This window comes from Echinococcus granulosus, assembly GCF_000524195.1.
Source record: "Echinococcus granulosus chromosome Unknown EG_S00145, whole genome shotgun sequence".
NCBI lineage: Eukaryota > Metazoa > Platyhelminthes > Cestoda > Cyclophyllidea > Taeniidae > Echinococcus > Echinococcus granulosus.
Genome location: NW_020170525.1, coordinates 164218 through 184767, shown reverse-complemented (window position 1 = coordinate 184767; position 20550 = coordinate 164218). Strand labels below are relative to the sequence as shown.

At 38.9% G+C, this 20550-nt stretch overlaps 2 protein-coding genes across 2 annotated transcripts; both read left to right on the top strand. All coding sequences in view use genetic code 11, as the record gives it.

Annotated features, from left to right (window-relative positions):
• Positions 1–332: 332 nt before the first annotated feature.
• Positions 333–8263, top strand: EGR_09381 (Clathrin coat assembly protein AP180; the record flags this gene model as incomplete). Its single annotated transcript, XM_024498630.1, has 10 exons — positions 333–600; positions 632–774; positions 1460–1516; positions 1585–1696; positions 1765–1871; positions 1947–2128; positions 4134–4573; positions 5091–5220; positions 5860–6017; positions 8064–8263. 10 exons carry the CDS (start codon positions 333–335, stop codon positions 8261–8263), a joined length of 1797 nt encoding a protein of 598 aa, XP_024346969.1.
• Positions 8264–11028: 2765 nt separating this feature from the next.
• On the top strand, positions 11029–18831 carry EGR_09380 (phosphatidylinositol-binding clathrin assembly protein; the record flags this gene model as incomplete). Its single annotated transcript, XM_024498629.1, has 5 exons — positions 11029–11083; positions 12205–12345; positions 13990–14097; positions 16393–16556; positions 18724–18831. 5 exons carry the CDS (start codon positions 11029–11031, stop codon positions 18829–18831), a joined length of 576 nt encoding a protein of 191 aa, XP_024346968.1.
• Between the last annotated feature and the right edge of the window lie 1719 nt (positions 18832–20550).

Here is a 20550-nt window from a genome sequence, read left to right as displayed (position 1 = left end):
GTAAGTAGTCATTGACTCATTAATAAAAAGCAGTTTTCTATCTGGAAACAGAAAAACATTTGTGTAGGGTTTCAATAGTCATTTTCGTTTCTGAGTGCTAAAACCTTCCCTGCCTGAAAGCATGTATTATTGTCGCTTTTGCTTTGTAGCTTTCTAATCAATTGTAATCTTGTCTATTATAAGTTTTCCATAATATTATAAGCTTATTGCTGCTCTTAAATAATTTAAACTTACAAAAAACTCAAATGTGCTCTTTAATGGCGAAAATATCTGACCCGTGTTTCAAAGTTTGATACCTTTATAGCCTTACAGTTACGAAAACCAGTGGATGTATGTTTGTAATATACGCTTTATCTCATGACCTTGAACTTGCCCCCCGCGAGCGGTCTAAGACAGTGGTTGACTTCGACTTTTCGGAAGATATGACGGCAAAAATGGCAGGTAAAATGGCCAAACAGCTTGCGGGGAGTGGAACTGGTCAGAGTTTCATGGATAGAGTTACGCAAGCTAAATACAGCTTAGCTGGATCTGCTTTGGGGAAAGTCGTTGCTAAGGCTTCAACAGAAGAACTGATTGCCCCCAAAAGAAAGCACTTGGAAAGTAAGACAATGCTTCCTCAGTTCCATTGTAGATCTGACAAGACTGAGTAATGAACCAAGTGTCTCTATACCCCTTCTTGTCAACTTCTTATCCGAAAGAACTCGTGAAAAATCCTGGGTTATTGTATTCAAGGCACTCATAACTACGCATCACTTACTTAATTATGGGAATGAGGTACGTGTTTAATGAGGTACACTTTGTAGAAAATCTCACAATACATGGCTTCAAACAACTGTCGATTCAACCTTCCTCATTTTAATGATAAATCGAGCTCCCAATGTGAGGTATTTTGTTAGATTTATGAGTGATAGCTTATGAAATGTCGCTTTTCATCCGCAAGTATTCAAAATATTTGGCTGAAAAAACGGAGTCATATCAGAAGATGGCGTTTGATTTCTGTAAAGTTAAGCGTGGGTAAGTTGTGTTCGCGTCAAACTGAGGACCATTTTAGACTTGTTAAAGTACGGAGATTTTATATTTTACCGAAACTAATTGTTTGTATGCTTATCCCATTTTTCACTCATCAGGTGCTAGCATTAGTTATGGGTCTTGAGATTACATATTAGCTATTATTCCTATCAAATTATTGGCGTCTTGTAGAGAATCACACATCGTCTATTTTTTTTATTTGTAAAATGTTTGTGAATATTTGGGGATGCGAATTAATAAAATCGAATGCTCTGATTTTAGTAAAGACGATGGTGTTATGCGTACTATGCCAGCTGATAAGGTGAAGTATTCGTAAAACTCTCACTAGCACCACGTGCTACATTGGGTGTCGTTTGGTATTGATTGTTGTACAAGTGAATGCTTTCTACCTTTTTAACTTTTCGTTCTTATTAATTCATGCTGATTATAGTTATTGAAGGTCCTACCTGTTCTTCGAGATCAACTTTACGTTCTATTTAAGTTCGAGGTATGTTGGTTACATTATAAATGTTAAACGTTATCGAATCGCAAACCTAATATCTCTTTGTGCCTTAGGCTACCGAGAAGGATCTCAATAATCTGATTATTAATGCAGCATTCATCCTACTTTATAAGGACCTCATACGGTTATTTGCTTCCTATAACGAAGGCATGATGAATCTCGTTGGTGAGTTTCTACTTATAGTGCAGTCTGATTGGTTAACTTTAAAATGGAATATTTTACTTTTACTACAGAGAAATACTTTTCAATGAAACCTTCTCATTGCAAGACAGCTATTGAACTTTATCGGGATTTTCCTAATGTGATGTCTAGAGTTGATGAATTCTTGACAGTAGCAGAGGTGAGTACACATATCCTTGAAAGTATTAACATTTCAACTATCAGTGACGAGTGTTTTGATGTTACATTTTCACAGAGTCTTGGAATTGGGGACAAGGAATCGATGGGATTACATCCTGTAAGACACTTCCTCATAGGCATCCTTTTTTCTGGTTTGATGTCTGGATTTTATCCGACTATCTGCCTACCGAAGGTGCCTCCGCAAATACTTGAAGCAATGGAACAGCATCTTGCTCTTCTGAAAAAGAAGAAGGCTGGGTAAGATCGTTTTCGTCCAGTTAGCTTTACATTGTTTTGTATATCATGATCCATGGATCTCCTGCCCCTTTTATAACCAGTCAATCACGATTTTTGTCATTATTTATCCTAAAATGAATTGTCTCAAATTACACAGATTTGTAAGATGCTGGATGTCTTAAGGAGTATCCAAATCATGTAAAGTTATTAAACAATACTTTCTAAGTATGGCTATCAAAGTAATTCGGTCATATCCCGATTAGAAGGTTATCAGCACGTTATGTTCCTCTTAGTCATCAAATGTGTACTAGCATTTTTGCACTAATTTTGTATCAAATTCGAGTTTTGCGTTAGAAAGTGAAAAGTTATCCACAGCCTACAGTTCTGCTCGTTTTCTTTTCCAGTGTCATTCTCACGACAAATGGAAAATATGCGAAATTTCCTGAATCGAGATACCCGTGTTGCCTTTGCTTGCCTATGAAAAACTACATATGAGTGAAATATAAATTAAAATGCCGACGTGGCATGTTTTGAATTGCTGGGATGTTTAGTAGCGGACAAATTGGAAGTCCAAGTACTCATTGTGACTTAAAACCATGTTTAAAAGAGCAAAGTTAGCTAGGCCCTTAAGAGTGACCGAATCTTACGTGATTTACTTACAAAGAACCTTAGTTGTGTTTAACTTTTCAAAATGCGTATTTTCAATCCCACTGTATTTATTAACAGAGACACGTAGTGTTATCGGAAAATGGAATGGCGGCTTTCCTTGATCCATTACAGCCTAGATTCTGTTTTCTTTGAATATCTAATGGCGGAAATTGGCTGGTACGTTATCCTTTCAAATGCTGTTTAATGTCAGCATTTCTGCCATAAGCTAAAGTGCCGTTTTTCCCGCCGGAGTTAAGGTGCATTTTGCGTTTGTTTTCCCATTGGAAAGTACCGACAGCAGGGAGAAACTGAAAGTAGGGGCGATTATTAATGATATGGTAAAGAAGTAATGGGGTGTGGTGTTTTTTATTAAAAAAGGAGAGTTTAGTGGAGGGGATCCCTCTAAATTGCAAAAGTAGCCGACGTCCAAGTGATTACCTCACTTCGCGCCTTAGCAACGCACAATCCTGCACACATCATGAGGTCTGACCTACCCTACCTCAGAATTGCCTTGCAATTCTCAATCTGTTTACCAAAAAGTTTGTCATTTTAAGCAGTAACATGAAAATTTCGAATTCCCTGAAATTTTGGTGCCATTACTTCCCTTCCCTTAAGAAACTCTAGACGAAGCAATGGGAGATTTTCATGTTCACAGTTTGGCTGGCTGTTGTTTTAAATATGTTCAAGAACTTAACTAAGCAATAATATAAAGTTAGGTGTAAAACTATCAATTTTGGGATATCATGGCAGCATGTTAACCCCAAGACATAATTTTAAACTATATCTAAATAACTTCTTATACATTTTAATGCCATCTATATCATAAGTTTTGGATGTATTTCCTCGTGAAAGGAGCGATTTTCAGTGGCATGAAGCCTCGGCACATCCTCTTTTTAACGCATTCAAAGGGACGTTGACTATCGAGTCTAATGTTTCCTCAAAATTTGCCTTAAATGACCTCCTTATTTCCCCATTCTCAATTTGTCAATGAGCGTTAATTTGTTAGCACGAGAGCATCATTGTGGATGAAATAGAGGTTTTCCAAGATTCGCTGCAGTTCAACTTGCGCTCAAATTGGTTCAATGTCACCACTGGTTTTTGAAAGCATAACTTGTATATGCCTGATATGTTTAAGATTAAACATAATCTTTTGTCAGTAAGGTGAAAATCCGACGTGCCTGTCACAATAACTCGATTGGCTATTTGGGTTTTAATGGAACCCAATGTAAATATATGCGTAAGTATTAAAGGTGTAACATTTCATTTTGAACAAATGCTTTAAGTTCTTTCTTGGTTTGTTGCATAATGTTTGTGCTGGAAATTTATTAGATGGTGTTGAAAGTGGAGTCTAGCCTTCTTTTTTTTCGTATTATTGCAGCGAAGATGCTGATATTGACGATGTGGAGGAGGTGACAGCGGTGGCTGCGAAGCCAAAGGAACCTGTAGCAAAACCACTGTCACCGGCATCGAAATTGAAGGCCAGTGCTTCCCCGGCTCGGCCGAAATCACCCACCCGTCCGACCTCATCACCGGGTGCAGTGAAGCAGGCCACATCAACAGATCCAGCATCTACAGCCAATAGTCTCCTAATCGCCGACTTCGTCGATACGGTGGCGGCTGACGAGACGAACGCCCAGGCGGCCGTAAAAGTGCCGCCTGCGGAGGTCGTAATCACGGGTCCTGATGGCGAATGCACCGAGCCTGTAGAAGATGAAGAGCAGACGGTGTTGGAGGAGGGACAAGAGGAGGAGCCGGAAAAGGAGGAGGGTGTGAGGGAAGAGGAGAGAGAGGAGGATGAGGACGGAGGTGAAGGAGTGGGTAAGCGAGACTATAGTTGCATTTCACTCGGTGACGCCATCCGTGCCTTACTGCTTACTGCCCTCTTTAGGCCATTGATTTTAATAGAAGCGTGTTTACAAGGTCTATTGCGCTAACTACTTTTGATGCTGAAATACCAATGGAGATAGCCTAATTCTAAGGCGCTTTATTCACTGAAGTTGTGTTAACGGAACTTAATATAGGATATTCGGCGTTGTTTTTCCTATTTTCCCCATATAGTCGTGAATTTATGCAGCATGTCTTTCTACTTTTTTGTTGATGCTCTTGACCTCTACTTCAGCTGCAGTCATCTGTTCTTTTTGTATTTTTCCATTTGATTGCGGTATTTAATCCTTATTTTTTGATATGTGGGTCTTATTTGGTTGTCTGAGTCGTTCCGTAGAAGTAGATTAGCAGAAAATTTTTAGACATTTTTAACCCTAAGAGTTCAACCTTTGGAGTAGTTCAAATCACTTTACGGTCGAGTGCTAATGTTCTTGGTGATTTTAATTCTTAGGACTGTCGCCTGAACAGCAACAGGCCGTTATTGCCGCAGCAACCATTCATTTTGTCCAGTCAGCAGATCGCACCAACCAAGCAGTAAAACACTCGGTAACTCTCACCCCGCGACAAACGCGGAAATCTTGGTTAGTGTCCTTTTTTTCTAGTTTGAAGCAGCGGTTCTTGGAGCTTAATCACTGAATCTGGTGGTTGAATTCCCATCTCACTGGTGATGTTTTACGGGTTTTACATCTATTTTACCAGTATTGTGTTATAGAGGTTTGTGATTCCATTTTTAATGAAAGCTAAACACTTTTGCGATCTTGTATGTTAGCAGGATTTACATATAAGATTGGTCTCATGAGAGAGCTTTAAAACTGCGCTTTTCGTTTGTCGAAAAATTTGTTTAAAAAACTGTTGTTAAATGCGTGCGAAATTCCAGTTAAATGAGCTTTTACTTTTATTTTTATATATTCCTTTTAGGTCAAAAAAATTTGTCGTTTCGGGTTGCATTGTTGTTATATGTTCTATGGTTGTACGTCTTATTGTACACCAGTCGAAAGGCAACTTACGAATTTACATTTTGACTGATGATGCGTTAAGTCTTCCACATTTCAAATATCACTAGGCTCAGGAAACTATTATTGGGAATTAAGACCCCAACGTTAACTCTAGTCGAAATTTCACTCAAGATACCCTTTCAAACCACCACTCGACTGTCTTCCATATCATGGATATGACGTCAGAACTCAGTAATGGTAGCAATCGGTTGTTTGATCTTGAAGGAACGAATCAGGTAGTTCCACCCGCAGCGCCTCGCCCTCAAGGCGACGTAGTCCCTCACCTGCACGACCACCACCTCCTCACGCAACCTCACCCACCCATCTGGTCTTTCCCCATTCTGGTCGTTCCACCCCGGTTCACGACGATTCCGAACCTGAGGGTAAGTGCTCAATCTCCTCGGTCTCACGGAGTTCTTAGACTAGTATTTTAATTTCTGTGACCAGCTTCAATAATCTGGACACAGATGTTTGACGGTAATTCGAAACGGGTCATTGAGGTAGGACTAAAAACATCTCCCTTTCCTTAAAAATGTGGTAGATTTTTGTGTCACGGTAGTCCATTTGAAGCTTTAATGTATCCTTATTAATTAATTTTATTGACTGTGTTCTCGATAGAGGTTTTGTTAGACTCCATAGCAGTTCGGCAGTATAAAATCATTTCCTAATGCACGTCCAGTTTAATTTACGGTTTCTTCAACATTCTTCTAGATTTACTTTTCGTTAGCTCGATGCTTACCTAACATGCCTATGTTTAGGAGCAAGTTGGTCGTTTTGTTCTACTCACCTTATCGTTATATCATAAAACTGTAAAAATTTATCGTCTGTTGATAGTGAACTTGACATTTTATGACTTTTTGGCTTGAAAAAGTGTTCTTTTTACGTAGAGAAATTTAATTTTGGTCAACATAGGTTAAATCATATAATTATTTCCCAGTATTTTCATGTGATTACAAGTTTGTCGATGCTGTGTCAAAAAACACTGTTGAGCTTTCTTTTTATTTCATAATCTTATTAATTTCTTGTGATTTTAAAATGTATTTGATAAAAAGGGGTTTGATTAATGGCATCTTTAAATCTGTTGTTGAAGATAATTTACTTCAAATTTTGTGCAATTTTCCTTAGTCAATTTTAAAAAAGCTTCACAAATAAAGGAAAATATCATCTATAAAACTGCTAAAAACGCATATTTTCACTTGGGGGAGAAGTGTGCTTATATGGTCTGTATAAGATGCGTTTTGTAATAAACTGTGTTACTTTCAAGTGATACAAATTTTATCAAATTTATTTGGTAATAGATAAGACATACGAAAACGTGAAACATTTCAATCAGGACCGAAGTGTAGACCCTTTTTCAATCTTAAACAATGGAGCAAAGTATCTACCACCCCATGCCAATGCGTTGGGCTACCTACAAAACTGTCGATTCCTATCAAATGCAAGATATCGTGTTGAGATAATTGCTCCAACACCAATTAAATCGTAATGCTTAGTGCTGACGTTAAGTGTTGCGCGGACAATAAAGTGCTCTACACTCGAAATTCAACAGAAATTAACCCAGGTTTAGCTACCCTTGAGCAAAGAATAACAGCTTCTTTGGCTAAGACTATATTACAGAGAAGTTAGGATCGGAATTCACTTTCTCTACTTTTTTATTTCAGTAATTTAAGAAACACTTAGCATTTCGCAAACCTATAGCGGGTGGCTTCTGCCATCCTTGTAATCTCTGATCTGATTTTGGTTTCATATGCAATTTGCCCTTTAGTGGTATTACTGTACCCTTGATCCTCTACTGCCAATTCCTCTCTCCGGTTTGTTTCCTAACTTTCAACAAAATAAGAATCCCGATTTATTAATGGGGTTGCGCATCTTTTTATTTGTAAGCTTATGTAAGATTCCTAATAAATCCAATGCGCGGGATTGCTGCCTTGGTATCTGATAAACTAATAAATTTGCTTAAAATATTCAACTTTACCTTTTTTGGGCCTAGATTATTGAGATGAATCGTCTTAGTAAGTCATATTTTAGTTACTTAGCGTCACTGTTTTAATCCGGTTTACATTTGTAAGGGGTAAACAAGCACGATTTTTGATTTGTTTTTTGTAGTATTTTTAATAAAAGGATTTAAGGTTAAACAAATTTACAAGTAAGTTTTTTTCTGATTACCAAATAGTGAGCTAATTTTCTGCACGAATGACTGCTTTACTACCGAACACCGTGACATGTTTATCATTTTGACGCGCGTATTGTAAAAAAATTTGGCTATATTAGCTTAAATATCTTTGAAACCGACCTCTCAATTTGGGAGCAAAAATTCCATAAACCTGCACGCTTAAAAGTGCGAAACCTTAGCATCACTTTGATGTGTAGCAAAATTTGGCTCTAATACATTTCCAAAACTTCTCTTTGTTGGCCTCCGTATCGCGTAGGCAGGCCTGATTATGCACTGCTCTGTCAGTACCGAAGACGCGCCGAACGAGGCGGCATCGTGGCTATCGATCGTTTGAGAGCGAGAGAGGGCGGGAAGAGCGAGCGAAGGAGAAAGACTCCACGCGCGCGTCTGTGCGTCTTTGCTGGCCTTCCTTCTGTACCTCCCTTCGTGGGCATTTCGCTGGAAATCTCTGGATAGACGTGCTTATCTTTCCGCTTGTTTCACTGACTTATTCAGCCTGTTTTGCGTGACTTAGTGGCTTACACTTCGTTAGCCTTTCTGCTGGCTCCACTTAGTGTCTGTTCTAATTCTAACGAATCGTTTAATAAATTAGAAACTGAAATGGAATTGATTCGCAACTTTCATAAATACTCCCCCTTATTAAAACTCGAGATAACTGCGAGAATTTGCCTTCATGAATTCTAAACATCGCGTCTCGTCATTATAAAGGACCCAGCTCTCTGTTGACTTTATCTTAAATACGAACTCGAGTTAAATTCCATTAAAGTATTTACTGCCTCTTTTACTCAACCGTTGTTCCAGCTCATGTAAATTAGCTGATCATGATGGTGGATTAGTGTCTCTTCTTTTCAATCTGGGAAAAATTTTAGTTATCCAGTCTCATGAAAATAGGTTTCTGGGTAACTTTTTACATAAATTCAATTTCACAAACTTTTGCTTGGGATCTGTCAGGCTACACAGATGAAAAAGCTAGGTCCTTTTTTTGTTTGATTGGTTTGGACTTGAGATCCATTATTATTTGATTTCAAAAGTGGCTACACCTCGCAAATGCACTGGTTGGAATTGTCAATTTGTGCATCAGAAAGTACAAAGCTTCGTGACCAACCATCTGCCTTAACGCTATAAATAAGTCTCTACTGTTGGTTTAAGTACTTATAAACAAAATCTATCCCCATGTCCTTTAATAGTTCAGGAACGGTAGCTGCTGTCCTCATAGTCATAGTCTTTTCTACAACCTCTAAAATATTGAATAGAGTTAGATCTGGCTCTATTTAAGAAATAGCATGATTTATTAGGGTAGCTCCCATTGGGAGCGCAGAATTTGTAAATATTCTATACTGTCCGGAAATCGATTTAAAACAGTAGTTTATGGGAATATGATGGCTTGTGCAATACAACATCTTTATGAATACAATAATTGTAGTAAGTACAATCGGCTTCAGGCAAGACGTATTTATTTTTTGATTTCTGAACCCGTTATGAACCTGAATTAATTTACTCGATAATTATAGCGAATAATCAAGCACAGTTATTTGTTTTGAAATTGAAATGGATAAAACACCCCTCCCATTTCTTATAACGTAATGCGTGATTCTATAGTTTCACTCAATTTTTCACTTTCAAACAATTTCCAAGGTCTTTAGTGGAGTTCTTGTTAACGACTCTTTCATCAAAAGAGTCCACTGATAATGCTTCAGCACATCTCACATAAACTCCTTCACGTGGACGTTTTCCTGATGTTAAGGAGTCATAAACCGTCTTGGTCAACTAAAATAAAAATTGCTAAATGTTTTGCGTTTTGTTTCGTGGCAGTCATCTCAGGGTAAATGCTTATGTGAGCTCAAAACTGCCATACCCTCTGAGATATCCTGATGTAAGTAAATCAGGAATTCAACGGAAAACAACCAGAATAACTTAATGTAGCTTTAAGGTTTGCAAATATTTGTTGGCAAAATGGTAGGGATGCCTATAAATCAACCGTTTTTATAAGACCATAAACAATCCTGTCAGGTCTCTCTCTCGGTTAAAGCATAATTAAAGGGTGGAATTTTATGTTTTAGATGATTCGTGATTTTCTTTTGCTGATTTTGGTTCGAATATTCACCTTTTTAGTAACCTTCAAATTGCTTAATGATGTTGCTACTGGTCCAATTTACATAAACAAAAACGACCTTTCCTACGATTATTCCCAAGGGAATTTTAATTATTCTAATCGTATGTACTCTGCCCCTTCAAAATAGAAATCACGAGTCTCATTGTCGGGTTTTAAACAATTGTACCTACCTGGCACTTTGGGAAGATATATGCTTAATGTTACGTCAACCATTGTAGCTTCTTTTGCCATACCGTGTTGTCGAAGTGTATAACTAAATTCTCATTTGCTGTTTGGAAGTAAAAATGTGAAAACTGGGGGGTTAAAACAATCAAGTTACTGCTTAACCTATTTCTTTTGAGCGTCCTACTCAGCGTTCCTCTTAACCACTCTTCTGCGTCGGCATCGCAGTGTAGCTGGAGTTTCAAAATGCAATTCACAAACCATGTACAGCGGTCATTACATTACTATTGAGATTGGAAGACATGTGATCCCAATGCCATCCTTTTTGAACTATAGTGTAAGGAGGCTTCACCTATTCCTCATTACTTGAAGCTCTTTGATGCTCCACGATGCTACTTCATAAACCATTCACTATTTACGGAAGCGCTTGCCAAAATTAGGGTCATTTAATAAAAGACAACAGAGCTAGTATTCTGCATTTGCACTTTAATACCTTTTTTTTCATATCAATGCTGCCCATCCGCCTGTTTGGGTTCCACTTGAATAATGGAATCTCAGAAGAGGCATTCTTTGACTTGCGGTATTCACATTTCCTCATATGTAGCTTGGGCTGCCCCGTAACTGACGATTTTACGTTGTTTAGGATTTGTAACACTTCTGTTGTTGATTTCTTTCTTACATAACACGCGATCGGAATAAATATCGAAAGTTTTGCTCATTCGGTAACCCTAAATTCGTCCATCTTAGACATGTGCTTTCTTCTCTGTTGCTTATGTTTGATAATCATTGGGGGCAAATGTGATGGCTACTTCTACCAATGGTTAAACAAGTATCAAATTATTACATCTATAACTTTTTGCATTTAACGCTGGGGGGTTAAATTACGCTAAGGCCCATAGTTTTAATATTTTGAACTTAATTTGGTAGCACTTTGTATTTATTTCATATGTTAACCTTAGATACTGTATCATCCAAGGAAGGTCACGTTTCCGATGTTAAAGGTGAGTGCATTCGGTCTTCCGTTATGATTTTTTGAATTTGAACATTAAAGCAGCAATTATCTTTTTTGGTAGGTTTGATAATTTTCAAAATGTCTTTTATTTCCACTATATCGACTTTATCCTTTATTTCCTCTTTCCTGAACCGACTTTTCCGCTTCAGAGGCTTCCATCAAACAGAGTGAACCTCAAGTGCAACACAAAAATAGTGAGTTTGCTAGAAATAAGGCTTCTGCATTGCCCTTTTTTGTAACTTTAACTTTCCCTTGCAATTTTCATGAAACCTTTGTTTGAACTTAATTGTCGTATAGCTGTTTTTAACTATAACTTACTACTCCTTTAAAAAAGAAAGTTTTTAATTATGGAAGCTACCTTGTACAAAGTACAAATCTATTCTTCTATTGATGCCAAGTTTCAATTAAATGGTAGGCGAATAACCATGAAGTTTCAACCGCGGATTTATTTTTTCCATACTTATTTAAACAAGGAATATTGCAACAAATCAACGGATTTACAGTAACTTGGCAGTGAAATAGCCTCTTCAATGTCAAGTTCCGGTTTAACGACTAAAACGCATCATAGATGCTTTCGATGATCAGGTGTTGAGCTGAAAGTCTGGCACCGGGTCATTTGCGTAACATAATGTCAACCTCTGGGTAGCATAAAGCAATTGGTTTCTCTGAAGTGACTCATCTGATCCCGACTCTCACCCTCAAAGTTTTGCTTAATTCTTTGTGGGAGACATTCAATCCCCGTAAACGAATGAATATGTTATTGGGCTCAGACCTTTGACTAGCTGTTTGCTTGTTATCGGGGTTAAATCTAATACTAAGGGCACACTCTGCTAATGTTTTGAATCGTTCGCGTCACTTTCGTTCGACGACACAAATGAAAATCGGAAAACGGGTCGTTTGCATAAAACGGTGACAAGTATGCTCCTCTACTGCAACGCAAGGCCTAATAGCGGTCGTCTTAAAGTGCCAGATTTGACATTGACTCCGAAGTCGAGTTTTTCTTGCGAAATTTGAATGCTTTGTACCGAAGCGTCAAAGACAAACTTCATTTTGACTTGCAAGAAACACCCGGTTAGCCTCCATCATGCAAAGCCTCCTTTTGTTGATTAGCCTCAGCAGACGTGATCATCGACGATCTACTTGGTTTTGATGACGTTGTCCCCACCAGCCAGACAAGCCCTCCAGTTCAGCCTATGGCCGCTGCTCCTCAGCCTAGTCACGTTCCAGCCACGCAGTCCAAATCTCATACAGGTACTTTGCCCTTTTTCTGAGTTATGACAGCCAAAACTATCATTTTGTGAATAATCACCTTACAGAAGTGGTGGTCTACCAACTAATAAGTGAGCTAGAAATGTTCTTCTTTTTAACTGAGGCTATGGCTTCCTGCTATGCGAAAACTACATAATAAAAATGCTTTTTTTCTTAAATCGACCCCTCTTTTGATAACAGGAATTGTATTTATTTTTCAGGCATTTAGCAAAGTACTTTAATGCACTAACTTGGACATTTGTACATCAGTCTTTCTGTAAGATTTATCACCATAATCGGCTAAAGCCCTTCTTCATTGTCTTTTGGAACGAGATGATTCTTTCAGTCTGCAAAATTAATTTTGAATCCAATTAAATGAGCTACTCTGAATTCCTTTATATAACCTTACAGGTCTGCAGCCTTGTGCTAAATTGTCTTCAGGAAAATGCCTAGTTTACAAGAATTACAAGTATCTCTTGCTTCAAGCAACTCAGGTTGCGGACAGGGCGTGATAGGTCTATGTTCAATTTTACAGGTCATAGTCCATTGAAAATTTAGTTTGCCATATAGCCTCTTAAACTCATTTCGCCAAATTTGGCATGTTTCAAGAGGTTTCTGGCAAAACGACCGTTCTGCTGTTCACAATGATTGCTACGCAGTTCCTTTTTTAAATATTGTTTTTATTTTTTGATCATTTATAAATTAAAAGTGGTCTTTATCCAAAGCTGTCAAGGAAGTTGCATTTAGTTGGTTTTTTTGAAGTAGTTTGGGACTTGTTAAGTAGACTGTACTCTCCTTAAGAAAAATTTGATGCTGCAATTTTGACAAATCATGAATAAAACGAAAAAAAGGTGAAGACACCCGTTGGCGAGATTTTGTGTACTAATGAGTGTTTTTATAAGTTTGATATTATTTTAAGTTGGCTAGTCTACAGGGCAGCTAAATAAACCGAATGGTGGTTACCCATATGATCGGACACCTTAAATTAGTTAGGATTTGTCTCTGTGTTAGTTCATTTTCCTGTCCAATTTTATGGATCTTTGTTTCTGAGGTTTTCAGTCGTCTCTAATTTGGATGCAAAAGGTGATTTTTTGAATGGAAATGAATATGCGTCTACTAGCAGTTGTCGACATTGTGCATCGACGAAGTCTGTCAAATTATAACGTGAATCAAAAGTTATGATTTCGTGTTCATTTGAAAGCGTGAAGTTGCGCACAACAATCCAATTTTTAGCAGAGTTCTTACGATTTTCGTACGTGGTAATTCCTTGTCTCTAAATGATGTGGCTAACGGCATTCACAAATAGCATAAATTTCAGGAATTTTTAGGAAATTGATAGAAAAAAAGCCCCTGATTTGCCCGGGCACTATTGTCGTACGTAAAAGTAATTCGAATTTTGCAGAGGACAGTGCGCAGACTTGAATGCGTCGTTGATAATGCAACCATGATTGCTTCTGTTGTTTGAAGATTCATCCGAAGGAGAGATTGAGTAACTGGAGAGACTGTTGTTAGGATCAAGTGTAGGCAGTAGGTAATCGTACTAGGCACGTTAGTTCACTCATTTGCACGACAAGTGGGGCTGTATAAAGAGTCTTTGATAACTGTCTCCATTTAAATTTGGTTAAATGGAATACTTATTTCCTTAAGCACTGGATGATATTCTTTCACTGGATCCGCTCATGGGCAATGGATCCGATTTCACTGTTCCTGCACAAACTCCTGCGCCAAAGCCTGATAACACCGGCCTCCCTCCTGGTATGGTTTCTCGATATTTTGCCCAATCGACTTCCTCATTCCTTCGTGCAATCATTAGAATTTGCCGATCCTTCTACACCTTTTTCCCCTAACAGAACGGTTTTCGGTGGTTGTTTTGACCGAAAAGTTGGAAGTTTTGGAAACTCAAACTGTTGATTGTATTGGTCTGAGCTCAAATCCCCATAGGAGAACGGATATTTTTACTTGAGGAGTAACATTGAAGTTATGGACCTTCGTACTGAGTTTCCTATCACACATTTTTACTGATCGGATCCGAGAAATAGTGCAGTTTCGTACTATACATTGTTGCTTTTTCAATTCTTAACTCCTTTATTTAGATAAATTTAATAAATACGATTTCGAGGGACTTCCGTAGTAATTTTAATGGGAATGATGTTTGTACCAAAATTTTGCTGTATTTTTGTAAATGTGTTCCTTTCAAATAACAAATCTGATTTGTAATTACGGACTTTTCGGTAGGTGCTTGCAGGCAAGTGTTTATTTCACCTCTGATGTGATACCATCGGCATAGCGCTCCGACTCTTCCCTAAAATTGTAATAAGCCAGGGTAGTATGGAAGTATAGTCGACATTAATGTACAGAAGGGATGCAAGACTATTAGAATGGTCATGCCGCAGAGTGGAAATGCAACCTACGGGTACTGAAGTGACCGTAGACATGCAGTCAAACGAAATATCAAATTACTACATTAACACAAATTAGAAGCGGGATCTTGGTAAATGCTTTTTAATGTACTTCTACCTATAGTATTCCTTAATCACTTATTTACTATTCAGATTTAAATGCGCCTTGGAATGTTACAAAAATCGTATGTGCAAGCAACCTCGAGAAGTCTAAATTCCGGTTTATTCCGAAAAAAAATCATTTGGAATATATATACTTTGGTTTTTATTGTTGGAAAACGATTATCTCGATTATATTCCGGCTTGATTTCGATTGTGTTCAGCAGAAGGATGACCAATCTTTAACCTTCTGACAGAATAATGCTTTGATACCATGTACTTACTTTAATAGTTGGGGTCTGTGCTCCAGCTTGGAGTCAGACAAAACCAATATGTAGTGGTAAATTTTTTCGGGCCGCAAAATGAGAAACATTACATTTAAAATTGGAAGTTTGTTTCATCGTATTTCAGATGAATTTAGTGAAATCAGTCGAGGCTTTCACGAAATTCTCATTAGCGCAAAATTATCGGTGTCGAGTAGAAGGTTTATGCTGCTCATTGAGAAGCAAATTTTTTTCGTTGTTTATACGTGGTTTTAAATGCTGGCAAATCTGACGCTGGTTTTCATTAGCCGGAGTTAGTGGTAGATTGATTTTCCAACCACTTGTTCTGCTTTTTTGGTAAGTTTGTGGAGAGTACTCATGATCGAACTTTTCGTATCGAGGAGCTCCTTTCTCTGTCCATTTTTATCTGTTGGTTAATCATAAGCCCCCGTATTCGCTACTTAGTCCAGTTGTACCAGTAACTATTTTGCAGTTGATTAACCGAACTGTATCACTGCATGTCTCTCGTCAAGTGCAATGCTGGTGATGTTGGATTGGGCACTTTTGGTGTTTAGGCTGATCGGGCACTCAATACTTAGGCACATTTTTCCTCAGATGGCTTTCAAACGACGAATAACTAGTTCGAGGGATATTGAGGCCGTACAAATCAAAGCCTTTATGCCTTCGAACAACTAGGAGCTGAACAGAACTTTGATGAAGATTGCTTAAAAAGATAAATCAACTGAATTTAAAGCTGAACACCAAATAAACTACTTCAAAACATTGCATTACCAGCTCTTGAGAAGGTAATCAAGGAAATCAGTGTGAAAATACTAGACTGTGGCGTGCCATTCATCCCACGTTTTGCCTTTTTCGTTCACCAAGATAAGCATCACTCGATGTTGGCTGTAAGAATTTGGTGCTTCAGGAAAACCGAAATTTCTCCTTTATATATGGGAAGCGAGTCCCATAATTCTTGTCAGGGATGATACATAAATAAAAAGAAATTATTGCGTCAACTCTTAAATGCGGTCATGTACCTTCAAACACGTCATAGGCAATGCAGAATTTTTGCGGAGTTGAATTTAAAGCGTGACCTACGATTTTAAGCAGGAAGATTGAGTTGGGGAAAAAAAGGATCTTATTCACCCTGCCGTTCTAGCCCATTATTCCAGTAATTGTGAATGGACTTCTGCAGACTTACACTTACGATACAGATACCAGATCATGACGTGTTCTAGACCTTTTCCATTCCTTGGCCTAATTTTGTTCCATCTTCTTAACCGTAGGCTTGAAGCCGGCACCAGCGGATGTAGTGATTCGGCCGGCGGTGGTAGAAAAAGAGGCGCTTAAGAGGAAAGAGAACCCACTGGACCAACTGGACACCACTCTGGCCAGTCTTGCCTCGAGTTTGGGCGGCAGTTCGTCCAACTGGGGCAGCAGCTCGGCAAAGGTGCGTCTATATGTCCTGATTTCCTGCGCAAATAGTGTTCTTGAACTGCAAATAGGGTATGCTGTACCACGACTCGAGCGTTCGTGAGATGACAGTTTCAGTCACGTGATTAAGGGGTTGATGTCTTATTTATTCTGCAGTCACTGCCATTGAAAAATTGTGAAGTTTTACCGCCTCGTGATTTTAATGATTAATCGTTATTATTTCAGTATTGTTCAGTAACCTGTTTAATTGGCTTCACGTAGGGTACTTGAATTTTTTTCCGGTAAACTCACCTAGTGATAATACGCTTCATAGTCATTGCCAAGAGTTTGCGGGTAAGCAAAGAATTGGTTTTTTTTAAGGTCCTTTTAGGCGAATTTGAATGCAAATTCGAAATGCAAGATTTGCTTTGTAAACCACCTCTTAGTTCCTGGAATGTCTGACACCTGGTTATAACACCAGCCTATTCAAAATTAAGCTTGTTTGAACTAAAGCAAACTTTGTATAGTTTGGTTCTTTAACCGATTTCAAGGTAGCACTTCAATGCTGCTCTTCCAAAAGGGCCCTTCACTTCTCAAAGTCAACCAAAAAAGATAGGTCAAAAGTCGAAGGAGCTTGCAGTGTCTTTCTTCGATTTTCATACAGTCCGGCATTTTAAGGCTGTGAAATCGGTTCGTACACCAGTTACGACTCCGATAAAAGGACGTATGCACCACTTATTTTAGTAATCCTTTGTAAATGCTTTGCATTAACGTAAACCTCCCGTTGTGTACACTAAACACCTACAGCGCAGGGAATTTCACCTCCTGGACTATGAAATATTTCGCACTGCTGCCGCACCTCGACTTATTATCAACCGCTTCAATATGATGGTAAAATCTAATCGCTTAATTGTACAGAAGGTGATTTCGCAAAACCAGGTTGAATCGACTCCCATTTGCTTACGGTACCAGATTTGATATGAATTTTAATGGTACTTTAACTGACTAAGTAATATACTAAATTTCCTGTAAGCCCTATGACGTTTTTGCATTTTATGTAATAACCTGACCCTTTTTCCGTTTTGTTTCAGAACAAATAGGGCCCACCAATCACTTCAACAATGTTTTAGCATTCCACGCTTCATCAATGTTGTCTATCTTTACTGTGTAGTCTGCATCCAAATCATCCAACCACCGCGTCACCGCGACTTCCATCGTCGAAAGTTATCTTTCCATCGCAGTCTGAGACATAATACCTACTTCTACTTGAGCAGGTGCAGTAATAAAGGTTGCTCTTCCATTCCCTTCATTTATCTCCTACTCATATTTAATGATAAGCTGTGTCTGATAAGCTATTGTTAACAAAAGATTCTCAATGCTATTTTTGAGACAAGTAAAGACGAGAGTAACAAAAGTCGCCTGTTGAAATTTTCTATTGGCCCGATTAACGCCCTGCCACCTAGTCGCGTGTATTTTACCGATTGTGCGCCATGGACAAAAACTGTTACAATTTACATCACTCAATGTAAAATAAAGTGTTGAGCAGCAGTGATGGGGGATGTCAAAATTGAGTAACCATACCACCCAGTCATGATGCTGTTAAAAAGAGCCGTGGTCTAGGGTCATGTCACACTCCGTGGATGGTTTGTGAATCCGATACTTTCGCTAACATGCATATTTTGTCTGCAGAGCCGAAACGAAGCGAGCGCGATGTTGACACGTGGCAACGTGCAAGCTAGCCTTTCTGAGGAGGTTAACGTAACCCGTTGAAATGGAAGTCGAAGTGAGTGCGTTACTGAGAGCATCGCTTGAGACAAAATGTAAATGACGAGTAGGATCGACGACACCTAGGGTGGAGATGCTGTAATCAAGGAAAGCCATCCTCGTTACCCTCCCATGCTTGAAATTTCCAACAACTTCCTTATTGACCCAGCCCTTGAAGGTACGAAAGCATGTCGATGCAAGCTCCATCCAACACGAATGAGTAGTTAATAAAGCTAAGTTCAGCTCCTCTCTGTAAAGGGTAACGGTCGACATCGACCGAATCAACCAGAACTCACGAAGCTTCAATGCTTACCGTTGCTCAGAACAGGCATCAAAATACTTATTTCGATGTTTTATGTTTAATGTTTGACATGAGTACCAATATCACCCATATTTAGTAGTAGGGAACCCGAGGGGAGCCTATCCTCGCGCTCCTTTAGTTCGTCCAAATATCAACTATCCCTATGCAGACAACTGGTGGTCCTCATGGCGTTGTCGTACCCTTCCACATCCGAAGACTCATTCACAGATCGTATCAGGATCTTTAGCCTTCCTCAAGAACGACGAAGCGCTATCGTCTAGAGAGTATCCACATTTTAATACTACCTCGAGGTAATGGTGAAGACATCGGATGCAGTCAACGACTCTCGCTAACTAGAAATCACAGGGCCAACCCGTGCTAAAACCCATTGATTCTATTTTACCTCTATCATACAAAAAGCAGGGCGAAAGAATCAATTGGCCCGCCTAAATAAGACTAGCACATTTGAAAAACCATACAGATGGTCCACTATCGCGACAGGCAAGCTTGCCATCAATAGGCATGAGGCCGATCAGCATTACCTGCCAGAGCCCTGGTGACTCATGAGACCGCAAAATGAGGAATTAGGACTAGGACCAGGATAACCTGTCGGGTCAGACACGTACCCAAGAATGAAAAGGGAATAAACAGACGGGACAGAGGAGTTTATAAATAGAGCTTCACGGAATGAATTTGCACAATGAAGAGATGACTAGCGGTGCCGGAGGGACCAGTAAGGACTAGAAATTACATGTGTGCGTTAATGCTCGAGGTTACCAGATTGGTACTCGATTAGAGCCTTTCGAAACTTCTCTGGATCTGACCAGAGCGCTGCTGCTAGGTTGTTCATCGGACTCCTGTTATTTGGCTCTGTGTGAAAAAGGACACAAAGAAAGCGGTGCAGTAGAACTGAGAAAAATAGCAGATATTGCAAATTGTCAGGATAAGGAAAGCAAGTGGCACGGTTATACTTCATCAGTGAAAGCGACCCGATCCCTGATTTGACGCTTTCTTTAACTTTTACCAGATAGGCTGAACAGAAGGGTCTGGTTTGGCGTAGTATTCACTCCGTGATACCATAAACCCAGACCTTAGTACCCAACAATGTGTCATCCTTGAAGTTCTAAATGTACGCTGGACAATATCACAAGAAATGAACGACTCACCATATTTAAAAAAGAACCAACGAACAAAAAATGCCCGAATTGGCACCCAAAACCTCATTGCATAAGTTAATTACTCCAAACACTAACAACTGTAGGACGATGAGAGTAAAGCTTTAGAGTCACAAATAGGGATAGGGAATCAGTATAATAAAAGATACTCAAATGAAATCAACAGCTAAAACCACTCAATTTGATAGATGAAGCACTAGGAACGAAAGAACTTACCACCGAGGAGACTTCGAATCGACAGAAGAATACTCTTCACAGTGTAGAGGGCTGACCACTCCTCTCTCAGGATGTCCAAACAGATATTGCCAATAGCGTCGACGTTTGGATGAAAGCAGCGTGATATAAAACGGACGACTGGAGGCTTATAGGGATACGAGCTTCCGAACTCCAAGGAGAGTTTGTAAACTTCCCCTTCGTATACCTAAAACACCAGACTGTAATACAAGACCGCACAATGGCCAAATATTAGGTTAAATCGAGTGAAGAAATACAGTTTTTTCCGGTCCATGGATTGTAGCTAACCACTTCATGATGTTATCATTCTCGGGAAACCCTGAAACCCCGGACTCTTCCGAGGTCTAAAGCAATGGATCAGTCAAGTAAGAAATAACCACCATTAGCTCCATTAGTTCGATTTGGAGTCTAAAAGGATTAGCGCACTTATATAAATACCTTCTAGTCACGTTATCAGCAGCCATAATTCAGAATATTACCATAATCTACAATAGAAAATGTCAAAAGAAGTAAAAATTGGCTCAAAAACCAAAGTGAGACAATCACGAATTAAAATG